At 44.7% G+C, this 22532-nt stretch overlaps 2 protein-coding genes across 6 annotated transcripts in view; one reads left to right on the top strand and one right to left on the bottom strand.

Annotated features, from left to right (window-relative positions):
- Positions 1-3475: 3475 nt before the first annotated feature.
- Positions 3476-3993, top strand: LOC311113638 (cholecystokinin-like; the record flags this gene model as incomplete). Its single annotated transcript, XM_084156907.1, has 2 exons — positions 3476-3740; positions 3923-3993. 2 exons carry the CDS (start codon positions 3476-3478, stop codon positions 3991-3993), a joined length of 336 nt encoding a protein of 111 aa, XP_084013033.1.
- Positions 3994-4299: 306 nt separating this feature from the next.
- Positions 4300-22532, bottom strand: part of LOC311113634 (trafficking kinesin-binding protein 1-like) — a 57996-nt gene continuing 39763 nt past the window's right edge. For 4 of the 5 annotated variants that reach the window (XM_084156899.1, XM_084156900.1, XM_084156901.1 and 1 more), the window contains 13 exons: positions 16868-16944; positions 16515-16631; positions 16092-16189; positions 15852-15960; positions 15624-15702; positions 15280-15410; positions 14928-15002; positions 14468-14679; positions 13911-14150; positions 9036-9400; positions 8548-8745; positions 7814-7922; positions 4300-6227 (listed from right to left, as the gene is read on the bottom strand). In XM_084156899.1, coding sequence (XP_084013025.1) covers positions 5774-6227; positions 7814-7922; positions 8548-8745; positions 9036-9400; positions 13911-14150; positions 14468-14679; positions 14928-15002; positions 15280-15410; positions 15624-15702; positions 15852-15960; positions 16092-16189; positions 16515-16631; positions 16868-16944 — 2264 coding nt within the window. In that variant the 3' untranslated portion in view covers positions 4300-5773. Of the gene's footprint in view, positions 6228-6499; positions 6604-7813; positions 7923-8547; positions 8746-9035; positions 9401-13910; positions 14151-14467; positions 14680-14927; positions 15003-15279; positions 15411-15623; positions 15703-15851; positions 15961-16091; positions 16190-16514; positions 16632-16867; positions 16945-22532 lie in introns of all 5 variants that reach the window. The other variant, XM_084156903.1, reaches the window with a different exon arrangement.

The following is a 22532-nucleotide window of genomic DNA, read 5'->3' as shown; positions in this document are numbered from 1 at the left end:
GTGGAAAAAGTTAAGGGGTATGAATACTTTCTGAAGAATCTGTAAGGAGACATTTTTATTTTTTACCTCAAAGCCACAAAAGTACAAATCATTCATACACGGTGAACCCACAAGACGACGTGATGAATGATCCACATGCCTCGCTATGTGAACTCATCCCCATCAAGACTTCACTGTCGCTGTCCTCAAACCACCACCCATTGAAACCCCAAAGCCCCCTCATTCAGCCTAGACTCTTCTTTGGCACCGAGTGACGAGAGGTATTTCCAGGGAAACCAAGACACCATTGCGTGCCTAATCACTTGGCAGGCCTTCTGCTACTTCTACTGTTTTCTTTTGATCTATTATCACAGGTAGAGATACAGTGGGGGAAAAAAGTATTTAGTCAGCCACCAATTGTGCAAGTTCTCCCACTTAAAAAGATGAGAGAGGCCTGTAATTTTCATCATAGGTACACGTCAACTATGACAGACAAAATGAGAAAAAAAAATCCAGAAAATCACATTGTAGGATTTTTAATGAATTTATTTGCAAATTATGGTGGAAAATAAGTATTTGGTCAATAACAAAAGTTTCTCAATACTTTGTTATATACCCGTTGTTGGCAATGACACAGGTCAAACGTTTTCTGTAAGTCTTCAGAAGGTTTTCACACACTGTTGCTCCATGCAGATCTCCTCTAGAGCAGTGATGTTTTGGGGCTGTTGCTGGGCAACACGGACTTTCAACTCCCTCCAAAGATTTTTTATGGGGTTGAGATCTGGAGACTGGCTAGGCCACTCCAGGACCTTGAAATGCTTCTTACGAAGCCACTCCTTCGTTGCCCGGGCGGTGTGTTTGGGATCATTGTCATGCTGAAAGACCCAGCCACGTTTCATCTTCAATGCCCTTGCTGATGGAAGGAGGTTTTCACTCAAAATCTCACGATAAATGGCCCCATTCATTCTTTCCTTTACACGGATCAGTCGTCCTGGTCCCTTTGCAGAAAAACAGCCCCAAAGCATGATGTTTCCACCCCCATGCTTCACAGTAGGTATGGTGTTCTTTGGATGCAACTCAGCATTCTTTGTCCTCCAAACACGACGAGTTGAGTTTTTACCAAAAAGTTCTATTTTGGTTTCATCTGACCATATGACATTCTCCCAATCCTCTTCTGGATCATCCAAATGCACTCTAGCAAACTTCAGACGGGCCTGGACATGTACTGGCTTAAGCAGGGGGACACGTCTGGCACTGCAGGATTTGAGTCCCTGGCGGCGTAGTGTGTTACTGATGGTAGGCTTTGTTACTTTGGTCCCAGCTCTCTGCAGGTCATTCACTAGGTCCCCCCGTGTGGTTCTGGGATTTTTGCTCACCGTTCTTGTGATCATTTTGACCCCACGGGGTGAGATCTTGCGTGGAGCCCCAGATCGAGGGAGATTATCAGTGGTCTTGTATGTCTTCCATTTCCTAATAATTGCTCCCACAGTTGATTTCTTCAAACCAAGCTGCTTACCTATTGCAGATTCAGTCTTCCCAGCCTGGTGCAGGTCTACAATTTTGTTTCTGGTGTCCTTCGACAGCTCTTTGGTCTTGGCCATAGTGGAGTTTGGAGTGTGACTGTTTGAGGTTGTGGACAGGTGTCTTTTATACTGATAACAAGTTCAAACAGGTGCCATTAATACAGGTAACGAGTGGAGGACAGAGGAGCCTCTTAAAGAAGAAGTTACAGGTCTGTGAGAGCCAGAAATCTTGCTTGTTTGTAGGTGACCAAATACTTATTTTCCACCATAATTTGCAAATAAATGTATTAAAAATCCTACAATGTGATTTTCTGGAGAAAAGTAATCTCAATTTGTCTGTCATAGTTGACGTGTACCTATGATGAAAATTACAGGCCTCTCTCATCTTTTTAAGTGGGAGAACTTGCACAATTGGTGGCTGACTAAATACTTTTTTCCCCCACTGTATTTATGTTCTGCCTGGATTTGTCTTTGGCCTACGTGCAATTCCTTCCAAATGTCAATTGGAATGCCTGTGTGTCTTGGCTATTATGATAAAGCAGGTATGGAGGGGAGTAGTATACCTCCTTTACTGGAAGTTACACCAGTAAAAAAGAGGGACACAGCACAGACTGATCCAGCACAATTTGGAGGGCTGGAGGTGGAAGGACACTAACAAAATGGGTGTATTTTGATTCTACGACATCAACAATCTTACGTGCTTTTTTGCTTTAATGATCAGTTTCTCCGTAACTCTCTCTTCAACACCTACGTCTCAAAACTGAATGAACAACATCTCGCACGCACCTCAATTACCCCAGTTACCACACACACACCCCTCCAATCTTCCTGGGAAAGAGCCGCCCTATGCATTATCATCACCCTTGGAGTGACAGAAAAGGACAGACTGGCTGGCAGTTTTTCTATATAAATGAGTTGATACTTTACATTACTGTGAAGTGCACAATGAAAAGAGACATCAGGTCCATGTTAAACCATTATCTCTTGTTTCCTATTTCCATAACAGCATATCACTTTGGCTGTGGTTTCCTGACAACAATTACAGTGTATTTTTAAATGTATTTTTTATTGACAAGCTTCATTGACTACATTCTAAATGGATATCATATCTGTATGAATTGAATTAAAAAATGTTTTACAGCTTTTAAAGACTATATTATATACAGAAGCTACTGTCTTAACTATTTAGAAAATCTATAGGTAAACAACTCTAATGTTGGTCCCAGTCAATGATGCTCTCTTTAGTCCAGATAAGAGTGGAGGATGTACGTCGTCACACATTGTCCACTATAACCTTCCTCATCGGTTGTTTAGGTTACGCCTTAACGATATCTCTGTCATAATCATTTTACAACTAGGTCTATATTAAGAACAACAGTAAGGATATGGTGCCTTTGTGTTTCTAAGTGATGGACCACTTGCCACTTTTTCCATGGCATTTTTAATGATCGATCCATGGTTTTCGTTGCATGTCAATGCAAGTGGAAGTTATAGTTGGTGGACCTTGGCCTTGGATACAGCTGTTATGACAGGGTTGTAGACTTCTGTAACAACAACCACTATTGAACGTCTAACTGAGTTTTACTTTATTGTCTCACATTTATGTCTCACATTTCCAGATGAACGATTAAAATATTGATGCGCCCCGCCTGAACGCAGAATGGCACCAAGTATCCATTACGCATGGCGTTTCCATCATCTTTTTCAATCAATCAAGGGATCTATCTTGGACATTGTTATCAGACATTGCTCTTTGACCATATTGGTTACATAGACTTTTGTGTATAAAAGACATAAAGAACTGGCAATATCATTCGCACATGCTGACTTCAATTTGTACAGACTGTTACGTACAATCACCTCTCTTTTAAGGTAATTGACACTCACTTTCACACAAAAAATTGCTTTTTGCATTTCCTACTTTTAATAATCTAAAGCTATTTTGTTAGAAAACTCTTCTTCTGCGTCCAGGAATGGCAATGAGTGGATTGTTGTTGTGCGGCCTCATGGCAGCGCTAGTGGGGGTTGGTTTGACATCGCCCGTATCCAAGTCGGATGGCAACACCAAACAGGGTGGGATACTGCCACAGCTACTGGCCAGGAGGGAGGCAGTGAGGAATAGTGCAGAGAACGTCGCTAGGCGGAAGCAAGACAGTCAAATGAGCATGGCACGGATGGCGCACCTGTCGGAGGACCAGCGCGAGTTCATGTCCAAGCAAATCATGCAGGCCATCTCAGGTACGTGGTGGTGTCGAGTCAAGTGCGTGTGTGTGTGAGAGAGAGAGAGAGAGAGTAAGTGAGTAGGTGGGAGATGCCCACATCTACCGTGGCAAATGTGAAGAGTATCGTCGTTCGCTTGAGCACTTTAAACGCAAATTTAACTTTTCTGTTTGGTTCATGTTGGTTCTTATTGTTCGCAGAGATGATGAACGAGTGTCCGGACCGGGACTACCAAGGATGGGTAGACTTTGGACGGCGGAGTGCAGAGTAGAGACGTACTACAAGCCAACCGAGGAACGTCTGCCTGCACTGGCTTTACTCAGGAATCCATCCCTATTTAAAATATATTGTATATTTTCATTGGCTTATGTCATTTGACTTTTGCTTTTAATCCAAGTGTCATAATAAACATGTTTGCAGTATGTATGTCTACGGACTTTCTTGTTTTTGTTTAGGACATGGACCGGTTTCCACGGACACAGAATATACATTGAGTGTGCTTTTTAGTCTAGGACAAGGCTTAATGTGTCCGGGAAACCGGCCCTTCGAGTAGAAAAATAACACACATGCACGTGTGCCTGATGGAAATACAATGTACTTTTTAATTTACAAGTGGTACAATTTATACACACATACAACTCAGCAATTATAACATATAATTCAGCAAAGAGTAGTCCATTTCAACATCTGAAATATATGCATTGCTGTTTGGTTCATTTTCTTCTGAATACAAATTGTCGTAATTTGCTATCATTTTCCCTTTTGATCTGCAGTATCCTACGCCTTTTATATACAACTGATTATCCAAAGCATGCAGTCCATTATCATTTGGTTTTTGTACCTTTCTTTTTTCCCGTGACACTTTGCTTGTATTTTTTTTTTCCTCGTAAGGTATCCTCCTTAGTGCAATCACTGGAGGAATTAACTTTGAATGCCCAACTTAATTTTTTCATACAGCTAACTTTCATTATTCCTGATGACATTAAATACATTTGTACAAACAAGACTTTAGTTTAAGGTCTGTTAACACAGATCCAGCACATACACTAGTCCCAATACATTTTACAGTCACCTTCTGTTGTCTTTGATACAGCATGGTAGACTACCTGAATGCTTTTGGAGAGGTTTGAATAAATGCACAAGTTCACAATGACTGACATAATTTGACAGCATTTCGAAGTAAAGCATTTTACAATGACTTGCAGCAGGGGATGTTGTGTGATGCCATGCAAACGCACAGTACTGCTAGTGCTACATGAGGACTTTGGGGGAAAGAGCAGAGTAGTATCCCTCAGTTAATGTCATTAATGTCACAAATTTTCAGTAAGTTCAGTCAGTGTATCAGTCTCTCCACCATTCTGTAATGGGGAGTGATTGAAGTGCTTGTGGTTTTACCACAGTAAAGTGAATGTGGTTAATACCCACAAATGCTTCATTTTCTAATAGCAGCTATATATTGCAAAAGGACATCCTGAATTCCAGTGCATCTTGTTTTTTTAAAGTGTGACAAACTAACTGCTGTGGTCAATCTTTCCCAACATAATGAAAAGGTAATGTGATTGTATTTGATGGTATTAACAAATTATTTTAGAAAAAATAATATTCTAAAAAAAAAAAACACCACGAGAAGCACCATTCCCTTACTTTCATACCGTGTAAAACCATCGACACGCACAAAACACAGGTAGAAAAAAGCAACGCATGTTTCTCAACTTTTTATTTTATAAAAAAAACAAAAACCCTTCCGCGTGTTCAAGCCAGCCGGAGCGGTGATCAGGTGATTCTCCTGAGAATGATCATGATGTCACACATTGTCGTGGAGACCTAGTATCTACAATACAGGAGTCCATTACAAAAAGAAGAGTGACTGTACACGTGACAGAAACTCAATATGGCTCTATGGTTCTCCCGAGGCTCCATTTTACAATGTATTGCTGTGGGCCCGAAACACAAAATGGCGGTACAGTGGCATAGCCAGCATGTGGTTTGAAGTCAATGACGATTGAGGAGGAAGGGGAGAAGGAGGGGGGAGGGAGTTCTCCCAGTCGTTCTCAGACTCTAGGTGGATGTCTGTATTGCCTGACTGCTTCTCTCTCCTCTCCGTTCTCTCTCCAGTCCACCACCCCTCGGGCTGCCACCTTGTGAAGTCCCAGACTCCTCAGCTTCTCTACCAGTTTGAAGCTGAAAATGTTCCTTCTCCCTTCTTCCTCCATCTTGAATGTACCTCCATCCTGATCTTCCTCTGCCGTTGTGGGGCGTGTGTGGGCTGTGAGTGGGGTCAGTTGGTGGTAAGGGTAGGGAACGGTGGAGCCGGAGATGCCCTGCTCCTCCAGCAGCCTCAGGAGTCCCAGTGATAGAGGAGGTGCTGGGGTGGAGGTGGAGTGGTGGCCGCCGCCCTGGCTAGGGTCAAATATCAGCCCACAGTGCTGCTGATTGGAGGAGGAGGGTGACGTGGTGCTCAGATGCTCACAGCTCCCACAAGCGGACAGGCTGCGAGAGCAAAGGCTGCAAATAGAGGAAAAGAGAAAAAGACCAAATCAGACACAGGAGTGCTGTTATCACACATCCAATAAGATACTCAGCTTGTCATTTGCCTACTTAAACATACAAAATAAACAAATAGCTATAAGCTTAGCAACATTAGTAACAGTGCATCATTAGTTAAGAGTGGTTAGTTAGTTTAGCTGCCTGTAAGGGTGGATTAGAGATGATGTTAGTCAGTTCGATAGTCAGCCTGAGAACTGAAAAGAGGATTGCCGTTGGGTCGTGCAGTTTACCTGGAAGAATCTGGAAGGGATCAGGAACTGGTGTCCAAGTTAGCAAGCCAAGCAAGTGTGTAACATGTTGTTTATGAAGTAGATTCAAGATAATGGACCAAATCCTTAATAGAGAAGCAGGCATTAAGATGTTGGAATGGGAAACCTGTGTGTATTAAAGTTTGAGTTACGTGTGTATCTTAAAATAGGATTTGGCCCCATTAATCTAATACTAAACCTCAAAGTCATTTAAATAGACACAAGAACATCCATTTGTTTTATGCATGGAAAGTTGAAGCATTGTCATAGCTGCGAGTGCATTCATTCCATGACTTTGTAGTGGTGTTTGTTCAAGGCTCAGCATGGGGGTATGATCAATAATTTTACTTAGGGGTTGGGTGGGGTCAGAGTTAGAATGGGAGTGGTTTAGAAAAGTTAGGGGATAAATATATAATTTTCCTGCATTCCCAAGATGTCCATGCCTGTTGGATCTTACTTTGCCTAGAAAGTCCACTTTAGAGCTGGAGAAAGTGCTTGGACCAGCGTTTCCTACCACTGAGGGGAGAGACATGGGGTAAGGAGAGAGAGATTGAGTAAGGGAGGAGAGAGAAGGACTGCTATACACACAAAGTAGCAAGGTACTATTGAGGAGAAAAATGGAGCAGCACAGCGAAGCTGCTATTGTTTTCAGAGTGGTATATTGTAAATACCTTTTCACGTTACTACTAATATTGGTCTTTAGTTTAATTAATTAATTAATTAAAGATTGAATGAATACCAAAAGGCAAATTAATGAAAAATAAATGGATTTCACTTCATTTTACAGTCCACTACCTGGGGATAATAGGCAGAATCTACCGCACACCCAAAACCGATTAGTGAAGGTGCTGGAGGCAAAATGGACAAGTGGAGAAACAGGGAAAAGTCTCTGCACACTTCCATTCAGATGCACATTTCATTTAATAGTAGCTGAGCTTTAGGTCAGTCGACCATCAACAGTCCACTACCTGGTAATTACTTATGTTGCTTTGGATTCATTTCAAACACCATTTAGTACCATACCATTTAGTACCAGGTTACCTATTATTTCGACGTCTTTGATGAAACTTCCAGGAAGTATTCATTGTCACCATATATACGTTCTTAGTAAATACCAGACAAAAAAACATGTAGCTTTTTGCACTTGACTGTACGCTGCTTTCTTGGCCAGATCTCCTTCGAAAAAAATACCTCAAGGGCCTTCCTGGTTAAATAAAGCATACAAAAATTGAAACCGGACAGTAAAATAAAGTGTTACCAATGAATAGTTGTGTGTGAGTGATTCCCAGATCTTACCTGGTGGAGAAGGAGGGGAGCAGGAGGGAGGGGTGGTGGCGCCGACAGGTGGTGACGGTGTGGGTGGGAAGGGTCTGGGGGAGGTTGGGGCCGGAGGATAGAGGAGTGACTGTGGATGATGGACACACTTTACACAACTACCCACCAACACAAAAACACACACACAACAACAAACACATACACAACTACTCACAATGGATGAGGAAAATCCCAGAGCCACACACCAAATGACACGGATGGGAGAATGTACGATATACAATGACAGTATGAGTTGGAATGACTCAAACTGTTTAGTAACATCACACCTACCACACAGGTGAACTTAGGAAAGTTGGAATGAGTTGGAATGACACAAACTGTTTAGTAACATCACACCTACCACACAGGTGAATTTAGGAACGTTGGAATGAGTTGGAATGACACAAACTGTTTAGTAACATCACACCTACCACACAGGTGAACTTAGGGGGATATGGACCACAGTAGACATGTTATCCAAATAGAAGGTTCCAGTGTCAATGCCTGATCGTTCTCCCTTACCCAATCTGACGGACCTAAAGAGTTCCGTCGGAGGGAGAAGGGAAAACGATCAGATTTTCACACCAGACTAGAGGGACCAGAGGAATGAGTGTGTACTGTGTGTGTATGAGTGAATGTCTTCACTTACAATTGACACCCTATCAACCGTATCTACTAAATTCAACTAAACACTACCCTGTGGCCTCTTTTCTTACCCATGGCTCCGGCAGCCAGGCTGTGGGAGAGCTGTGATAGGTCAGGCTCGTCCTCCTCCAGGTCGTTGAGGCTGTAGACGTGTTGGAGGTCGATCTCCAGCTCCCGGAAGTCTTTGGTGAGGACCCCCGGGCGAGGGTGCAGGATGCCTCCCAGGTTGGGCTTGGCCAGCTGCTGCCAGTGGTGTAGGGTCACTGAACCTGTTGTGGCGAGGAAGGGCAATATAGTTAACATTGTTGTATGTTGGGAATAACACATTTATTTATTTATGTAATAAACTGTATTTCTCTAATCATGCATATTTTTCATATTAAAAGAAGGAAAAAATGGTAAAGAGTGTCTACTTTCAGCTGTAGAGACTACATTCATAGTTTCACCTGTAATTGAGTCTAGCAACCTTAGGCAAGTTACCATAAAACTGACAGTCGAGTTACCGCACACCTAATATCTCAGCAAAGAACACAAACAGGGTCTCCCCCTCCCTCCTCACCTTCCAGGGGCTTGACAATCTGCAGGCGATCGGGTAGGTAGGAGCGCGAGCCCCCCGATCCGGCCGAGGAGTGCATCGAGCTGCCATTGGAGTAGTTGGTGCCTGTCGACGCCGCCGAGCTGGACACCAGGCTGTCGTTGGGCGTAAGGAACCCGCTGGAGCCCAGCTCGCCCACCTCCTCACCCTCCTTGCTGCACCCCTGGTAGGCGGCGGCCAGGGCGCAGAGTTTGCGTTCGCGCTCCACCTCAAAGAAGGGGCGCTCTGAGGCGTGGCTCTGCTGGCGGTCAGATAAACAGCGGAGCGCGGCTTCTAGGTCATGGCCTCCAGGCATGCCCGGCATGCCCAGACGCTTAGGGCCACTAACACTGAGATCAGAGAGAGATAAAGGAAGGTTAGTGATGTACTATACACTGTTGATGCACTAACACTCAGAGTAGAGGAGGTAGAACAGGTTTTGAATACAAATGCACTGTTGTTATTAGTACACATAGACCAGAGAAATAGAAGCTGTATGTTTGAACATGTAGGAGTGAAAGAAGTCCATTAATATACTATGGAAAAGCATTTCACTGTTAGTCTACGCCTGTTGTCGGCGAAGCATGTGACAAATAAAATTTGATTTGATTTGATGTGAAAAGTAAATACCCTGTGTGTCTGCTGTCTGTGTAGACTCTGTATGAGAGTTAATGAATTCAAACATACAGTACCAGTCAAAAGGTTGGACACACCTACTCATTCAAGGGTTTTTCCTTATTTTTCCATTTTTTTCCATTGTAGAATAAAAGTGAAGACATCAAAACTATGAAATAACACATATGGACTCATGTAGTAACCAAAAACGTGTTAAACAAATCAAAATATATTTGAGATTTGAGATTCTTCAAATAGCCACCCTTTGCCTTGATGACAGCTTTACACACTCTTGGAATTTTCTCAACCAGCTTCACCTGGAATGCTTTTCCAACAGTCTTGAGGAGTTCCCACATATGTTGAGCACTTGTTGGCTGCTTTTCCTTCACTCTGCCGTCCGACTCATCCCAAACCATCTCAATTGGGTTGAGGTAAGGGGATTGTGGAGGCCAGGACATCTGATGCAGCACTCCACATCACTCTCCTTCTTGGTAAAATAGCCCTTACACAGCCTGGAGGTGGGTTGGGTCATTGTCCTGTTGAAAAATAAATGATAGTCCCACTAAGCCCAAACCAGATAGGATGGCGTATCACTGCAGAATGCTGTGGTAGCCATGCTGGTTAAGTGTGCCTTGAATTCTAAATAAATCACAGACAGTGTCACCAGCAAAGCACCCCCACACCATAACACCTCCTCCTCCATGCTTTACGGTGGGAACTACACATGTGGAGATCATCCGTTCACCCACACCGCGTCTCACAAAGACACAGCGGATTGAACCAAAAACCTCTCATTTGGACTCCAGACCAAACAACACATTTCCACCTGTCTAATGTCCATTGCTCGTGTTTCTTGGCCCAAGCAGGTTTCTTCTTACTATTGGAGTCCTTTAGTAGTGGTTTCTTTGCAGCAATTCGACTATGAAGGTCTGATTCACATAGTCCCCTTTGAACAGTTGATGTTGAGATGTGTCTGTGACTTGAACTCTGTGAAGCATTTCTTTGGGCTGCAATTTCTGAGGCTGGCAACTCTAATGAACTTATCCTCTGCAGCAGAGGTAACTCTGGGTCTTCCATTCCTGTGGCGGTCCTCATGAGAGCCAGTTTTATTATAGCTCTTGATGTTTTTTGCGACTGCACTTGAAGAAACGTTCAAAGTTCTTGAAATGTTCCGTATTGACTGACCTTCATGTCTTAAAGTAATGATGGACTGTCATTTCTCTTTGCTTATTTGAGCTGTTCTTGCTATAAAATGGCCTTGGTCTAAAAACAAATAGGGTTATCTTCTGTATACCCCCCGCCATGAGGTCGAAGGAATTGTCCGTAGAGCTCAGAGACAAGATTGTGTCGAGGCACAGATCTGGGGAAGGGTACCAAAACATTTCTACAGTATTGAAGGTCCCCATGAACACAGTGGCCTCCATCATTCTTAAATGGAAGAAGTTTGGAACCACCAAGACTCTTCCTAGAGCTGGCCGCCTGGGCAAACTGAGCAATCGGGAGAGAAGGGCCTTGGTCAGGGAGGTGACCAAGAACCCAATGGTCACTCTGACAGAGCTCCAGAGTTCTTCTGTGGAGATGGGAGAACCTTCCAGAAGGACAGCCATCTCTGCAGCACTTCACCAATCAGGCCTTTATGGTAGAGTGGCCAGACGGAAGCCACTCCTCAGTAAAAGGCAAATGACCGCCAGCTTGGAGTTTGCCAAAAGACTCTCAGACCATGAGGAAGAAGATTCTCTGGTTTGATGAAACCAAGATTGAACTCTTTGGCCTGAATTCCAAGTGTCAAATATGGAGGAAACTCAGCTGGTAGAGCACGGCGCTTGTAACGCCAAGGTAGTGGGTTCGATCCCCGGGACCACCCATACACAAAAATGTATGCACGCATGACTGTAAGTCGCTTTGGATAAAAGCGTCTGCTAAATGGCATATTATTATTATTATTATCCCTACGGTGAAGCATGGTGGTGGCAGCATCATGCTGTGGGGATGTTTTTCAGCGGCAGGGACTGGAAGACTAGTCAGGATCGAGGGAAAGATGAACGGAACAAAGTACAGAGAGATCCTTGATGAAAATCTGCTCCAGAGCGACTGGGGCAAAGGTTCACCTTCCAACAGGACAACGACCCTAAGCACACAGCCAAGACAACGCAGGAGTGGCTTCAGGACAAGTCTCTGAATGTCCTTGAGTGGCACAGCCAGAGCCTGGACTTGAACCCGATCTAACATCTCTGGAGAGACCTGAAAATAGCTGTGCAGCGACGCTCCCCATCCAACCTAACAGAGCTTGAGAGGATCTGCACAGAAGAATGGGAGAAACTCCCCAAATACAGGAGTGCCAAGCTTGTAGTGTCTCGAGGCTGTAAATGCTGCCAAAGGTGCATCAACAAAGTACTGAGTAAAGGGTCTGAATACTTATGTAAATGTGAAATTTCAGTCATTTATTTTTAATACATTTGCAAAAATTTCTATAAACCTGTTTTTGCTTTGTCATTATGGGATATTGTGTGTAGATTGATGAGGGGAAAAAAACAATTTAATAAATTTTAGAATAAGGCTGTTACGTAACAAAATGTGGAAAAAGTCAAAGGGTTTGAATACTTTCCAAAGGCACTGTATATATACAGTGAGGGAAAAAAGTATTTGATCCCCTGCTGATTTTGTACGTTTGCCCACTGACAAAGAAATTATCAGTCTATAATTTTAATGGTAGGTTTATTTGAACAGTGAGAGACAGAATAACAACAAAAAAATCCTGAAAAACGCATGTCAAAAATGTTATAAATTGATTTGCATTTTAATTAGGGAAATAAGTATTTGACCCCTCTGCAAAACATGACTTAGTACTTGGTGGCAAAACCCTTGTTGGCAATCACAGAGGTCAGATGTTTCTTGTAGTTGGCCACCAGGTTTGCACACATCTCAGGAGGGATTTTGTCCCACTCCTCTTTGCAGATCTTCTCCAAGTCATTAAGGTTTCGAGGCTGACGTTTGGCAATTCGAACCTTCAGCTCCCTCCACAGATTTTCTATGGGATTAAGGTCTGGAGACTGGCTAGGCCACTCCAGGACCTTAATGTGCTTCCTCTTGAGCCACTCCTTTGTTGCCTTGGCCGTATGTTTTGTGTCATTGTCATGTTGGAATACCCATCCACGACCCATTTTCAATGCCCTGGCTGAGGGAAGGAGGTTCTCACCCAAGATTTGACGGTACATGGCCCTGTCCATCTTCCCTTTGATGCGGTGAAGTTGTCCTGTCCCCTTAGCAGAAAAACACCCCCAAAGCATAATGTTTCCACCTCCATGTTTGACGGTGGGGATGGTGTTCTTGGGGTCATAGGCAGCATTCCTCCTCCTCCAAACACGGCGAGTTGAGTTGATGCCAAAGAGCTCGATTTTGGTCTCATCTGACCACAACACTTTCACCCAGTTCTCCTCTGAATCATTCAGATGTTCATTGGCAAACATCAGACGGCCCTGTATATGTGCTTTCTTGAGCAGGGGGACCTTGCGGGCGCTGCAGTATTTCACGGCGTAGTGTGTTACCAATTGTTTTCTTGGTGACTATGGTCCCAGCTGCCTTGAGACCATTGACAAGATCCTCCCATGTAGTTCTGGGCTGATTCCTCACCGTTCTCATGATCATTGCAACTCCACGAGGTGAGATCTTGCATGGAGCCCCAGGACGAGGGAGATTGACAGTTCTTTTGTGTTTCTTCCATTTGCGAATAATTGCACCAACTGTTGTCACCTTCTCACCAAGCTGCTTGGCGATGGTCTTGTAGCCCAGCCTTGTGTAGGTCTACAATCTTGTCCCTGACATCCTTGGAGAGCTCTTTGGTCTTGGCCATGGTGGCGAGTTTGGAATCTGATTGATTCATTGCTTCTGTCGACAGGTGTCTTATATATAGGTAACAAACTGAGATTAGGAGCACTCCTTTTAAGAGTGTGCTCCTAATCTCAGCTCGTTACCTGTTTAAAAGACACCTGGGAGCCAGAAATCTTTCTGATTGAGAGGGGGTCAAATACTTATTTCCCTCATTAAAATGCAAATCACTTTATAACATTTTTGACATGCGTTTTTCAGGATTTTTTTGTTGTTATTCTGTCTCTCACTGTTCAAATAAACCTACCATTAAAATTATAGACTGATCATTTCTTTGTCAGTGGGCAAACTTACAAAATCAGCAGGGGATCAAATACTTTTTTCCCTCACTGTCCATACATACGCTGTTGCCAGTCTCACCTGTTGTCCTCAGTATGGGCCACCTCTGCCAGCCTCGAAATGGCACTAGGTGGTTTGTCCTCCAAGGTGAGGCTGGCGCTGTCTGAGCCGTAGTAGCTGGTACGGGGGGTGGAGGCGCGGCTGGAGTGCAGCGACACAGGGCTGGAGCCGGGCACCTGGCCGGGGGAGTGGCACCGTGACCGCAGCCTCGACGCTTGGTTCACCACCTTCACCGTCTCAAACACGCGCCACGGATGGTTCCTTTGGCAACCATAGATAAACCATGTAGATTAGTGGTGGCGACAAAGTTTATGTCAGTGTATTTGTGCTTGAATATTAGATCTTCTTTAGTGTAATTTTGGAAACATTTTAAACATTGTATTTGACATTCTGTATTTTTGATCAATAGATGTGCTTTGTTATGTCATGCTGTTTTCGTTCAATCAAACATACTTGGTAACACTTCACCTTTGGCACATAACTGACATACCGGTATTGTCATTCAACTGAGCTTAACAGGTTGGAAAAAGCACATTGTCACCGGTATTTTATGTTTTCACAGTGACATCATCACTCACTTGTACTCGGACGGGGCAGGGACGTCCAGGCCCTTGCGGAAGGTGCCCTCTATCTCTGCTGCCAGGGAGTCCATGGGGAACACGGCTGATAGGGCGCTGTAGCGCTGCACCGTGCTGTTGGGCAGGCTCTTGTTGCGCAGGTTCTTAATGTCCTCTCTGGCCTCCCGTAGCATGTCCTCGCACTCTGAGTACTTGTCCTGCAGGTAGTTTAGCTATAGCCAGGGAGTGCCAGAGGTCAGTTAAACACACACTACTACTGCAGTTAAGTACAAGCTTGACTTGAGGGACAGATCTAGGGTCAGCATAGCCTCCCCAAATCGTTGCCTTAACAATAAGGGGGGAAATCCAAAAACCGACCTTAGATCAGTGTTAAAGAGCAACATTATCCTACTTGTTATAGATAGCTCATTGGAGGGTAATGAGCTGTGGATTGTGGGTAGAGTGTGAGGGCGGGTCTTACCTCTGATTTGAGCTGTGATTGGCTCTCCCGCAAGGCACTCAGGTGCTGGGTTAGCTCTTCGTTGTCAGTGGTGAGCTAGAGGAACAAAGTGGAGAGTTAATACCATGATCGTATCAGTGATACTGTAGATACCAACTTCAGTGCACATGTAAATATTTGATGTACTCCATTATAGAAGTGTTCGGTGTGGGTGAGTCTTGAGTCTTTTGTCCTTGTGGAACCTCAAGACATGACAGGAGTGCCATGTCAACTCTGATGTGTGTGTGTCCGTGCACTGCATGCTTGTGTGTGTGTGGATTTGTATTTAGGTGTGTGTGTATGTGTGTGCGTTGTTGTGTCTGTGATCACTCACCCCTTTGCAGCGTGCCTGCAGGTCGACTATCTGTCCAAGCAGGGAGCTGATCTCCTCCTGCTGCCTGAGAGTGTCCTCCACCTTACGGGCCAACTCATCAGACAGGTCCACCACCTGCTTATTCACAGAGGCTGGGAAGGAAGGTCGAAAAAAATGGAGGGAGAGAAAGCGAGAACGAGACAGAGAGAGAAAAAGAGGAGGGAGAGGGTTAGTATTAATACACAGTACAAACACATACTGTTTTCACTGTATTCACCCACTCAACAATTCACTCTCCCCTCAGGAACACAGTAATACCGTATACATGATCAAATATGTATAGTAGTACATTATAGTATACTTACTGAGTTCCTCCACACACACCATCATCAGCTCCTGCTCTTGTTCCTCATAGTTAGCAGTCTCTGACGTCAGTTCATTGGCCTGTGGAGTAACAACATCAATGGCATTAGCAAGGTTCCTATCCACTTCAATGAATCTGGTGTATAGTACAGTAGCCATCATTAGCGATTAGCAAGTTTCCCATCCACTTCAATGACTTCAGGTATTTAGAAGTAGACAATGTTACACACCTCACAGCGTAGTTTGAGGTTCTCCTCCTCCAGACCTTTGAGTTTCTGCTGTATGAAGTCATAATTGACAAAGTTACTGAGGGAGTTAGACGACTCGTTCCTCTTCATTCTGAAAACCAGGAGAGAGGGAGAAGGCAGTCAGAATTTAAGTCTTACGTTTACCTGCCGAAGTTGTGTTGATATGCCTGAAGGGATGTACGATGTGTATGTGTACTCTGCAGTGTGTGTGTGTGTACTCACAGTGAGAGTGAGTCGGAGGCGTTCTCAATCTCCTCTGTGCTGGCGTACAAGTGGAGCAGGTCGTCTCTCATGGAAAGCTCATGACGCAGCTGGGCTATCTGATGAATGGAAACAGGAACCAGGGAATCTATCATGTACAGTGGTCCCCATTCCTGGTCTGGGCGAGAGTTACCTGGTGTGCAGGCTTTTGATCCTGCCTAGCACTTATGCAATGATTCAACTGATAAAAGGTCTAAATCAAAATTGAACCAAGGTGTGTTAATGCCAGGCTGGAACAAAAGACTGCATACGCTGTAAGTTTCATATTCCAGGACCAGAATGAGTGTGTATTTTCTCTTGCTAAAAGCTATGTTCCAGCGCTACTGTATTCTGTCTGTAATAGGTGAGATAAATCAAAGTAGGGCTACAGTGATGGTTTCATACCTCTTCCTTAGCGATCTCCAGCTGTTCGTCCATTAACTCATTCCGTGCCGTTAGATCCCAATTCTGCTTGAGCAGCGATTGGCCGATCCGGGCCGCCAATTCGAGGTCCCGCTCTTTCTGCAAGACGACAATGGTTTGATGAGGATTTTCCTCATTCTGTGATGTAGTTACAGTTTCTAGTAGAAGACTTGTTTATCATTCTAGCAACATGGTTATGTCTGATGACTATCGGGATTTGCTCAAATGTATAATATATTCAGTTACACATTTTTCAATCCGATTCAATACAACTTAATTAGTCCCAGGGGCGATTAAGGGGTTACATACGGAACGTTCCCGTTATATTTACTTACCTCTTCCAGTAGGTGGGTGACAGCCTCGATGTCATGGTACGCCTTAGTGACCTGGCCCACTCTCTCTGAACACAGCACTGTAGGAGGGAGAAAATACAAATACCTGGTTAATATATAGTTCACTGAAAAGTAGGAGAGGCCATTGGACAGTGAATTATTCAGACAGTATAGAGACAGTAACTTTCTGGTTAGAAGTTTCATTGGTCACAGGAGCTAAGATAATGTCTGGCCTACACTGACCACACAATTCAGTTAATTTGACCACGATATCGGGAAGTAAAACTTTGAGAGGTAAAAGCTAACTGCCCGGTGGACTAGGTCATCATTGTCCTCAATGACCCACAACTATCCCCTCTCTTTCTGTGAATGACTCATGGTCAACAACAAGTTGAAAGGAAACAGACCGGGGCGCTGACCACAACATTACCATGTAGCCAGTCAGTTAGAGCTTATCCTCTTAGCCTGATCCTCATTACAGGGATAAGACCCATCTCTCTCTTTCCCTCTGATATAAATAAACCTCAGCACTAGCTGCTGTTGAAAACTGTAATGAGAACAGTTAACACTCAGAAGGAAGTTAGGCTGGATATCTATGGCCGTGATTATAGAGCGATCTGGTTATAGACAGGTCAGTTTGTTTACTGGTTTGTGAATGGACACTGCGACCCTGTTCAGGACTGATGGGCGGGTGAATAGTGGTCATCCTGTTTGGAAGCCGAGTCATCATAGAGTTACAGTTGATGCTTTGTTCATCATAGTAATTATTATAGTGACCTAAAGAAGTGGGGCCCATGGTTTCTGTGCCAGGGCTCATCTTTGTTTCATGTTTTCTTGTGACCCTCCATATATAATCAAAAATGTGTTTCTATCCAGACCAATCAGCCGGGACCAATGGATTGTTCTAATTTTTTTAATGTGTATTTTTCCATATATAGACACACCCTATGTGTTTTAATAAAACTATATGCATTGAGCTTGTCTGATGCTTTAAGCTTACGGTTTGATGCCTCAAGAGGGTGCCAGAGATCTAGCTAACCAGAATTTTAAAAAACTTAAACTGACCCAACTATTCTTCTCCTGCACCTGCTGGTTTTCGCAGATTTTGCCATTACTCTCCTGAAGTTGCCGGTAATAGGCTACACTAGGAGTCGGCAACCTTTCTCATGTGGAATGCCAATTTATCTTACCATTTCTACCGATCTGTGTGCCAGTTTCATTTTCTTGAAACAGTTTCATTTAATTTATAATAACGTCTTCATATCTCAAAATCATTGTCATGTGGTTAAACAAAATTCTATACAAATCTAAATGAAAATGATACAAACCTAAAAAGTAACTTTGATTGCCATTGCCAATATGTAAAGAGAGCCTACATAAAGCCAAAAAATAAAAACATTGCAGGTAGAAAATATCCTGATAAAAATAAATCTCCTATAAATCACATTGACTACACATGGCCTGTCTGCAACGAACTTTAAACACTGTATCAACTATTAACCCGAAACTTGCAACATTGTATAAAATATTCTGGGCCTTCAGAGTTTCCCATGCCAGTGAGCTCGGGACAGACACAGCTGTAGGCTATTTGCGCAAGGGATAAGCAGTGCTTGACTTGGGTACCGGCACCTTACATGTTCTACTGCTTGAGCTCCTGTTCCTCCTATAGAATATTAGCTCAAAAGAATTGTGGATCTCCTGCACCTAAATATAAACAGAACCCAAAATGAGTACCGGAACCTATTTCAGTCCAAGTCAAGCACTGATAAGAAGACTATTTTATTACTTTCCACTGGATCAGAGCATGACATTTTTCCCTTTCACACTGAGTGGTTATCGAAAGGGAAAGATCTTTCAAATACATTGAGGAACTATTGTAATTCTCAATGGATGTAAAAACAGACTTTGATTGCTTGCTGTCTGAGGTGAAGAAAACATTACTTAGAGAAGCTCCACAGGTCATTAGTGGTGGTGCGTTAAGCCAATCAGAAATACTATCAGATCCCCAAATGGGCACATTTATATGCCTACATTTGCACGCAGGCATCTACGCATGTGCGTCCTTACTCAACATTGACAGGAGCGCTTCAAACCAAAGACAATGACAAAATGACAGAACTCGTAAATGTTTCTCACAAGTTTAGCATAGGTTGTGCACTCTGCAAACAATGTGTCCACTCCGACAATGAGAACAGGAAGACTGGAATAATAATATTGAATGCATTAAAATAAATTACCGTAACCAAAGTAACAAACATTGTAGATGAGAAATTATAGGAATTAACGGTAAATGTACTACTGGTGATATATGTAATGGGGAATTGATATACACTAACAATCAAACGCAAACAATTCACACAATTAAGTTATGAAACAATGAATGTGCACAAATTGGCGGGAGAGAGCGCATTCTGGAGAGAGAAGTGCATTGTGCATCTGGGCGCATGGTCAATCCGACGTCCCTTCGGATTGCTACAAAATATGGGAGGTGCATGGCGATGCGATACAGAGCTCGATTTGGCCTCTGTATCGCATTTGCTTCACACCCTCCATATGGAGCCTCCGACCACATTTTTGAATCAAGCATGAATTGGCTTTTAATCTAGGCCTCCGCAATGGATTAGTTCACTGAGATGGGAGCAAATATATATATATATATATATATATATATACACACAGTTGAAGTCGGAAGTTTACATACACATAGTGATACACTTACATACACTTAGTTGGTGTCACGCCCTGGCTCTGGGGACTCTTATATGTTGAGCCAGGGTGTTAGTTTATATGTGTAGTGTCTATGTTTTGTTTTCTATGTGTTCTTTTCTAGATCGTGTGTTTCTGTGTTGGCCGGGGTGGTTCCCAATCGGAGGCAGCTGTGTCTTGTTGTCTCTGATTGGGAACCATACTTAGGCAGCCTGTTGTGCACTTGTCATTTGTTGGGATCTTGATCCGTAAGGTTTGTGTTTAACCCTAGGACTTCACGTATCGTTTATTGTTTTGTTTGTGTGTGTACTCATTAAAAGAATGTACGCTTATCACGCTGCGCCTTGGTCCGCTCATTACGACGATCGTGACAGAAGATCCCACCATAACAGGACCAAGCACCGTGTCCAGGAGCAGACAGCCTGGACTTGGGAGGAGATCTTGGACGGGCAGGGATCCTGGACTTGGGAGGAAATCCAGGCCGGAATGGATCGCCGTCCGTGGGAGGAGACGGTGGAGGCGCGCCATAGAGAGGAGCAGCGGCGCCAACCGTGCCAACGTCGGACACGCAAGAGGCAACCCCAATAAATTTTTTGGGGGGGGCACACGGCATGGACGACGGGGCTGCTGGAGGCAGCTACAGGGCGAGTTTGTGGATTAGGAGAGGAGGCCACCGGGTTTGGGGGTTGGAAGGGAGGTTGGCGGAGCCTAGAGGTAGAGCAGAGCCAACTCCCCGTACTCAGGCTAGGCAGCGTGAGACTGGGCAGGTTCCGAGGTATGCAGAGCTGCGTACTGTGCCGCGAGTGGTCCGGCACAGTCCTGTACGTCCTGTGCTAGCACCACGCACGTGTCGTGCTAAGGTGGGCATGCAGCCAGGACGGAGTGTGCCGGCTCAACGCTCGTGGCCTCCAGTACCCCTCCTCGGTTCCGGATATCCTGCGCCAGTGCCACGTGCTGTAGTGCCAGTACGAGTACACAGCCCTGTACGTCCTGTGCTGATGCCTCACACAGAGTGTGTAAAAATAGGCATTCAGCCAGGACGTCTCCACAGCCCGGTCCGGCCTGTTCCTGTTCCCCGCACCAAGCCTGTGGTGCGCGTCGCCAGCCCGGACCGGCCTGTTCCTGCTTCCCGCACCAAGCCTGTGGTGCGCGTCGCCGGCCCGGCCTGTTCCTGCCCCTCGCACCAAGCCTGTGGTGCGCGTCGCCAGCCCGGCCCGGCCTGTTCCTGCCCCTCGCACCAAGTCTGTGGTGCGCGTCGCCAGCCCGGCCCGGCCTGTTCCTGCCCCTCGCACCAAGCCTGTGGTGCGCGTCGCCAGCCCGGCCCGGCCTGTTCCTGCTCCCTGCACCAAGCCTGTGGTGCGCGTCGCCAGCCCGGCCCGGCCTGTTCCTGCTCCCCGCACCAAGCCTGTGGTGCGCGTCGTCAGCCCGGTCCGGCCTGTTCCTGCTCCCCGCACCAAGCCAGTGGTGCGCGTTGTCAGCCCGGTCCGGCCCGTTCCTACTCCCCGCACCAAGCCAGTGGTGCGCGTCGTCAGCCCGGTCCGGCCCGTTCCTGCTCCCCGCACCAAGCCAGTGGTGCGCGTCACCAGCCCGGTCTGATGAAACAAAAATAGAACTGTTTGGCCATAATGACCAACGTTATGTTTGGAGGAAAAAGGGGGGCCTTGCAAGCCGAAGAACACCATCCCAACCGTGAAGCACGGGGGTGGCAGCATCATGCTGTGGGGGTGCTTTGCTGCAGGAGGGACTGGTGCACTTCACAAAATAGATGGCATCATGAGGAAGGAAAATTATGTGGATATATTGAAGCAACATCTCAAGACATCAGTCAGGAAGTTAAAGCTTGGTCACAAATGGGTCTTCCAAATGGACAATGACTCCAAGCATACTTCCAAAGTTGTTGCAAAATGGCTTAAGGACAACAAAGTCAAGGTATTGGAGTGGCCATCACAAAGCCCTGACCTCAATCCTATAGAATATTTGTGGGCAGAACTGAAAAGCCGTGTGCAAGCAAGGAGGCCTACAAACCTGACTCAGTTACACCAGCTCTGTCAGGAGGAATGGGCCAAAATTCACCCAACTTATTGTGGGAAGCCTGTGGAAGGCTACCCGAAACGTTTGACCCAAGTTAAACAATTTAAAGGCAATGCTACCAAATCCTAATTGAGAAACTTCTGACCCACTGGGAATGTGATGACAGAAATAAAAACTGAAATAAAACATTCTCTCTACTATTAATCTGACATTTCACATTCTTAAATTAAAGTGGTGATCCTAACTGACCTAAAACAGGGAATTTTTACTAGGATTAAATGTTAGGAATTGTGAAAAACGGAGTTTAAATGTATTTGGCTAAGATGTAAAATTCTGACTTCAACTGTATATATATTTGTTACTGCTCGACTAAAACAATCTCGGTCGACCAACAGCCTAACGACCAAACAAATCGACCAGTCGACTAATTGGGGTCAGCCCTACATCCTGCAGACGTAGTCTCATGCAGGTACATGCAGTAACATACCCCTTTGTTCAAATCAGCCTTTCAAATCTCCCTTTAATCAAAAGCCTGGCTGGCACCAAGGAGATTAGGTACTCATCAGTACTGTATGGTACATTAGAATAATTAAAGTGAGGGGCAGCATTTGGCTGAAAATGGGGTGACTGTGTAACAGTATGCATGAGCCAATTATTTAATGGAATGAAATGGTCCTGGTCCGGATCTACTGTATGCCTACAGTCATTAATCCTTTGAAACCTTTAAGAAAATAGTGTGTGTCCTTGTTTTGAGGTGATGGGGGTCTACAGTGTGGAAAAAGAGATATAGGGAGAGAAAGAGAGAAAAGAGAGAGATGGAGGGAGAGAAACAGAGAAAGAGAGAATGAAAGGAAAGGAGAGAGCGAGAAAGAGAGAAAGAAATAGAGCGAGAAAGAGAACATTTTGTTCTAGCATACTGAGACCAGTCCAC

Source organism: Coregonus lavaretus (assembly GCF_964263955.1).
Source record: "Coregonus lavaretus genome assembly, chromosome: 40".
In the NCBI taxonomy this organism is placed as follows: Eukaryota; Metazoa; Chordata; class Actinopteri; order Salmoniformes; family Salmonidae; genus Coregonus; species Coregonus lavaretus.
The sequence above is the reverse complement of the archived record's forward strand: the minus strand, read 5'-3'. Positions and strand labels throughout refer to the sequence as shown.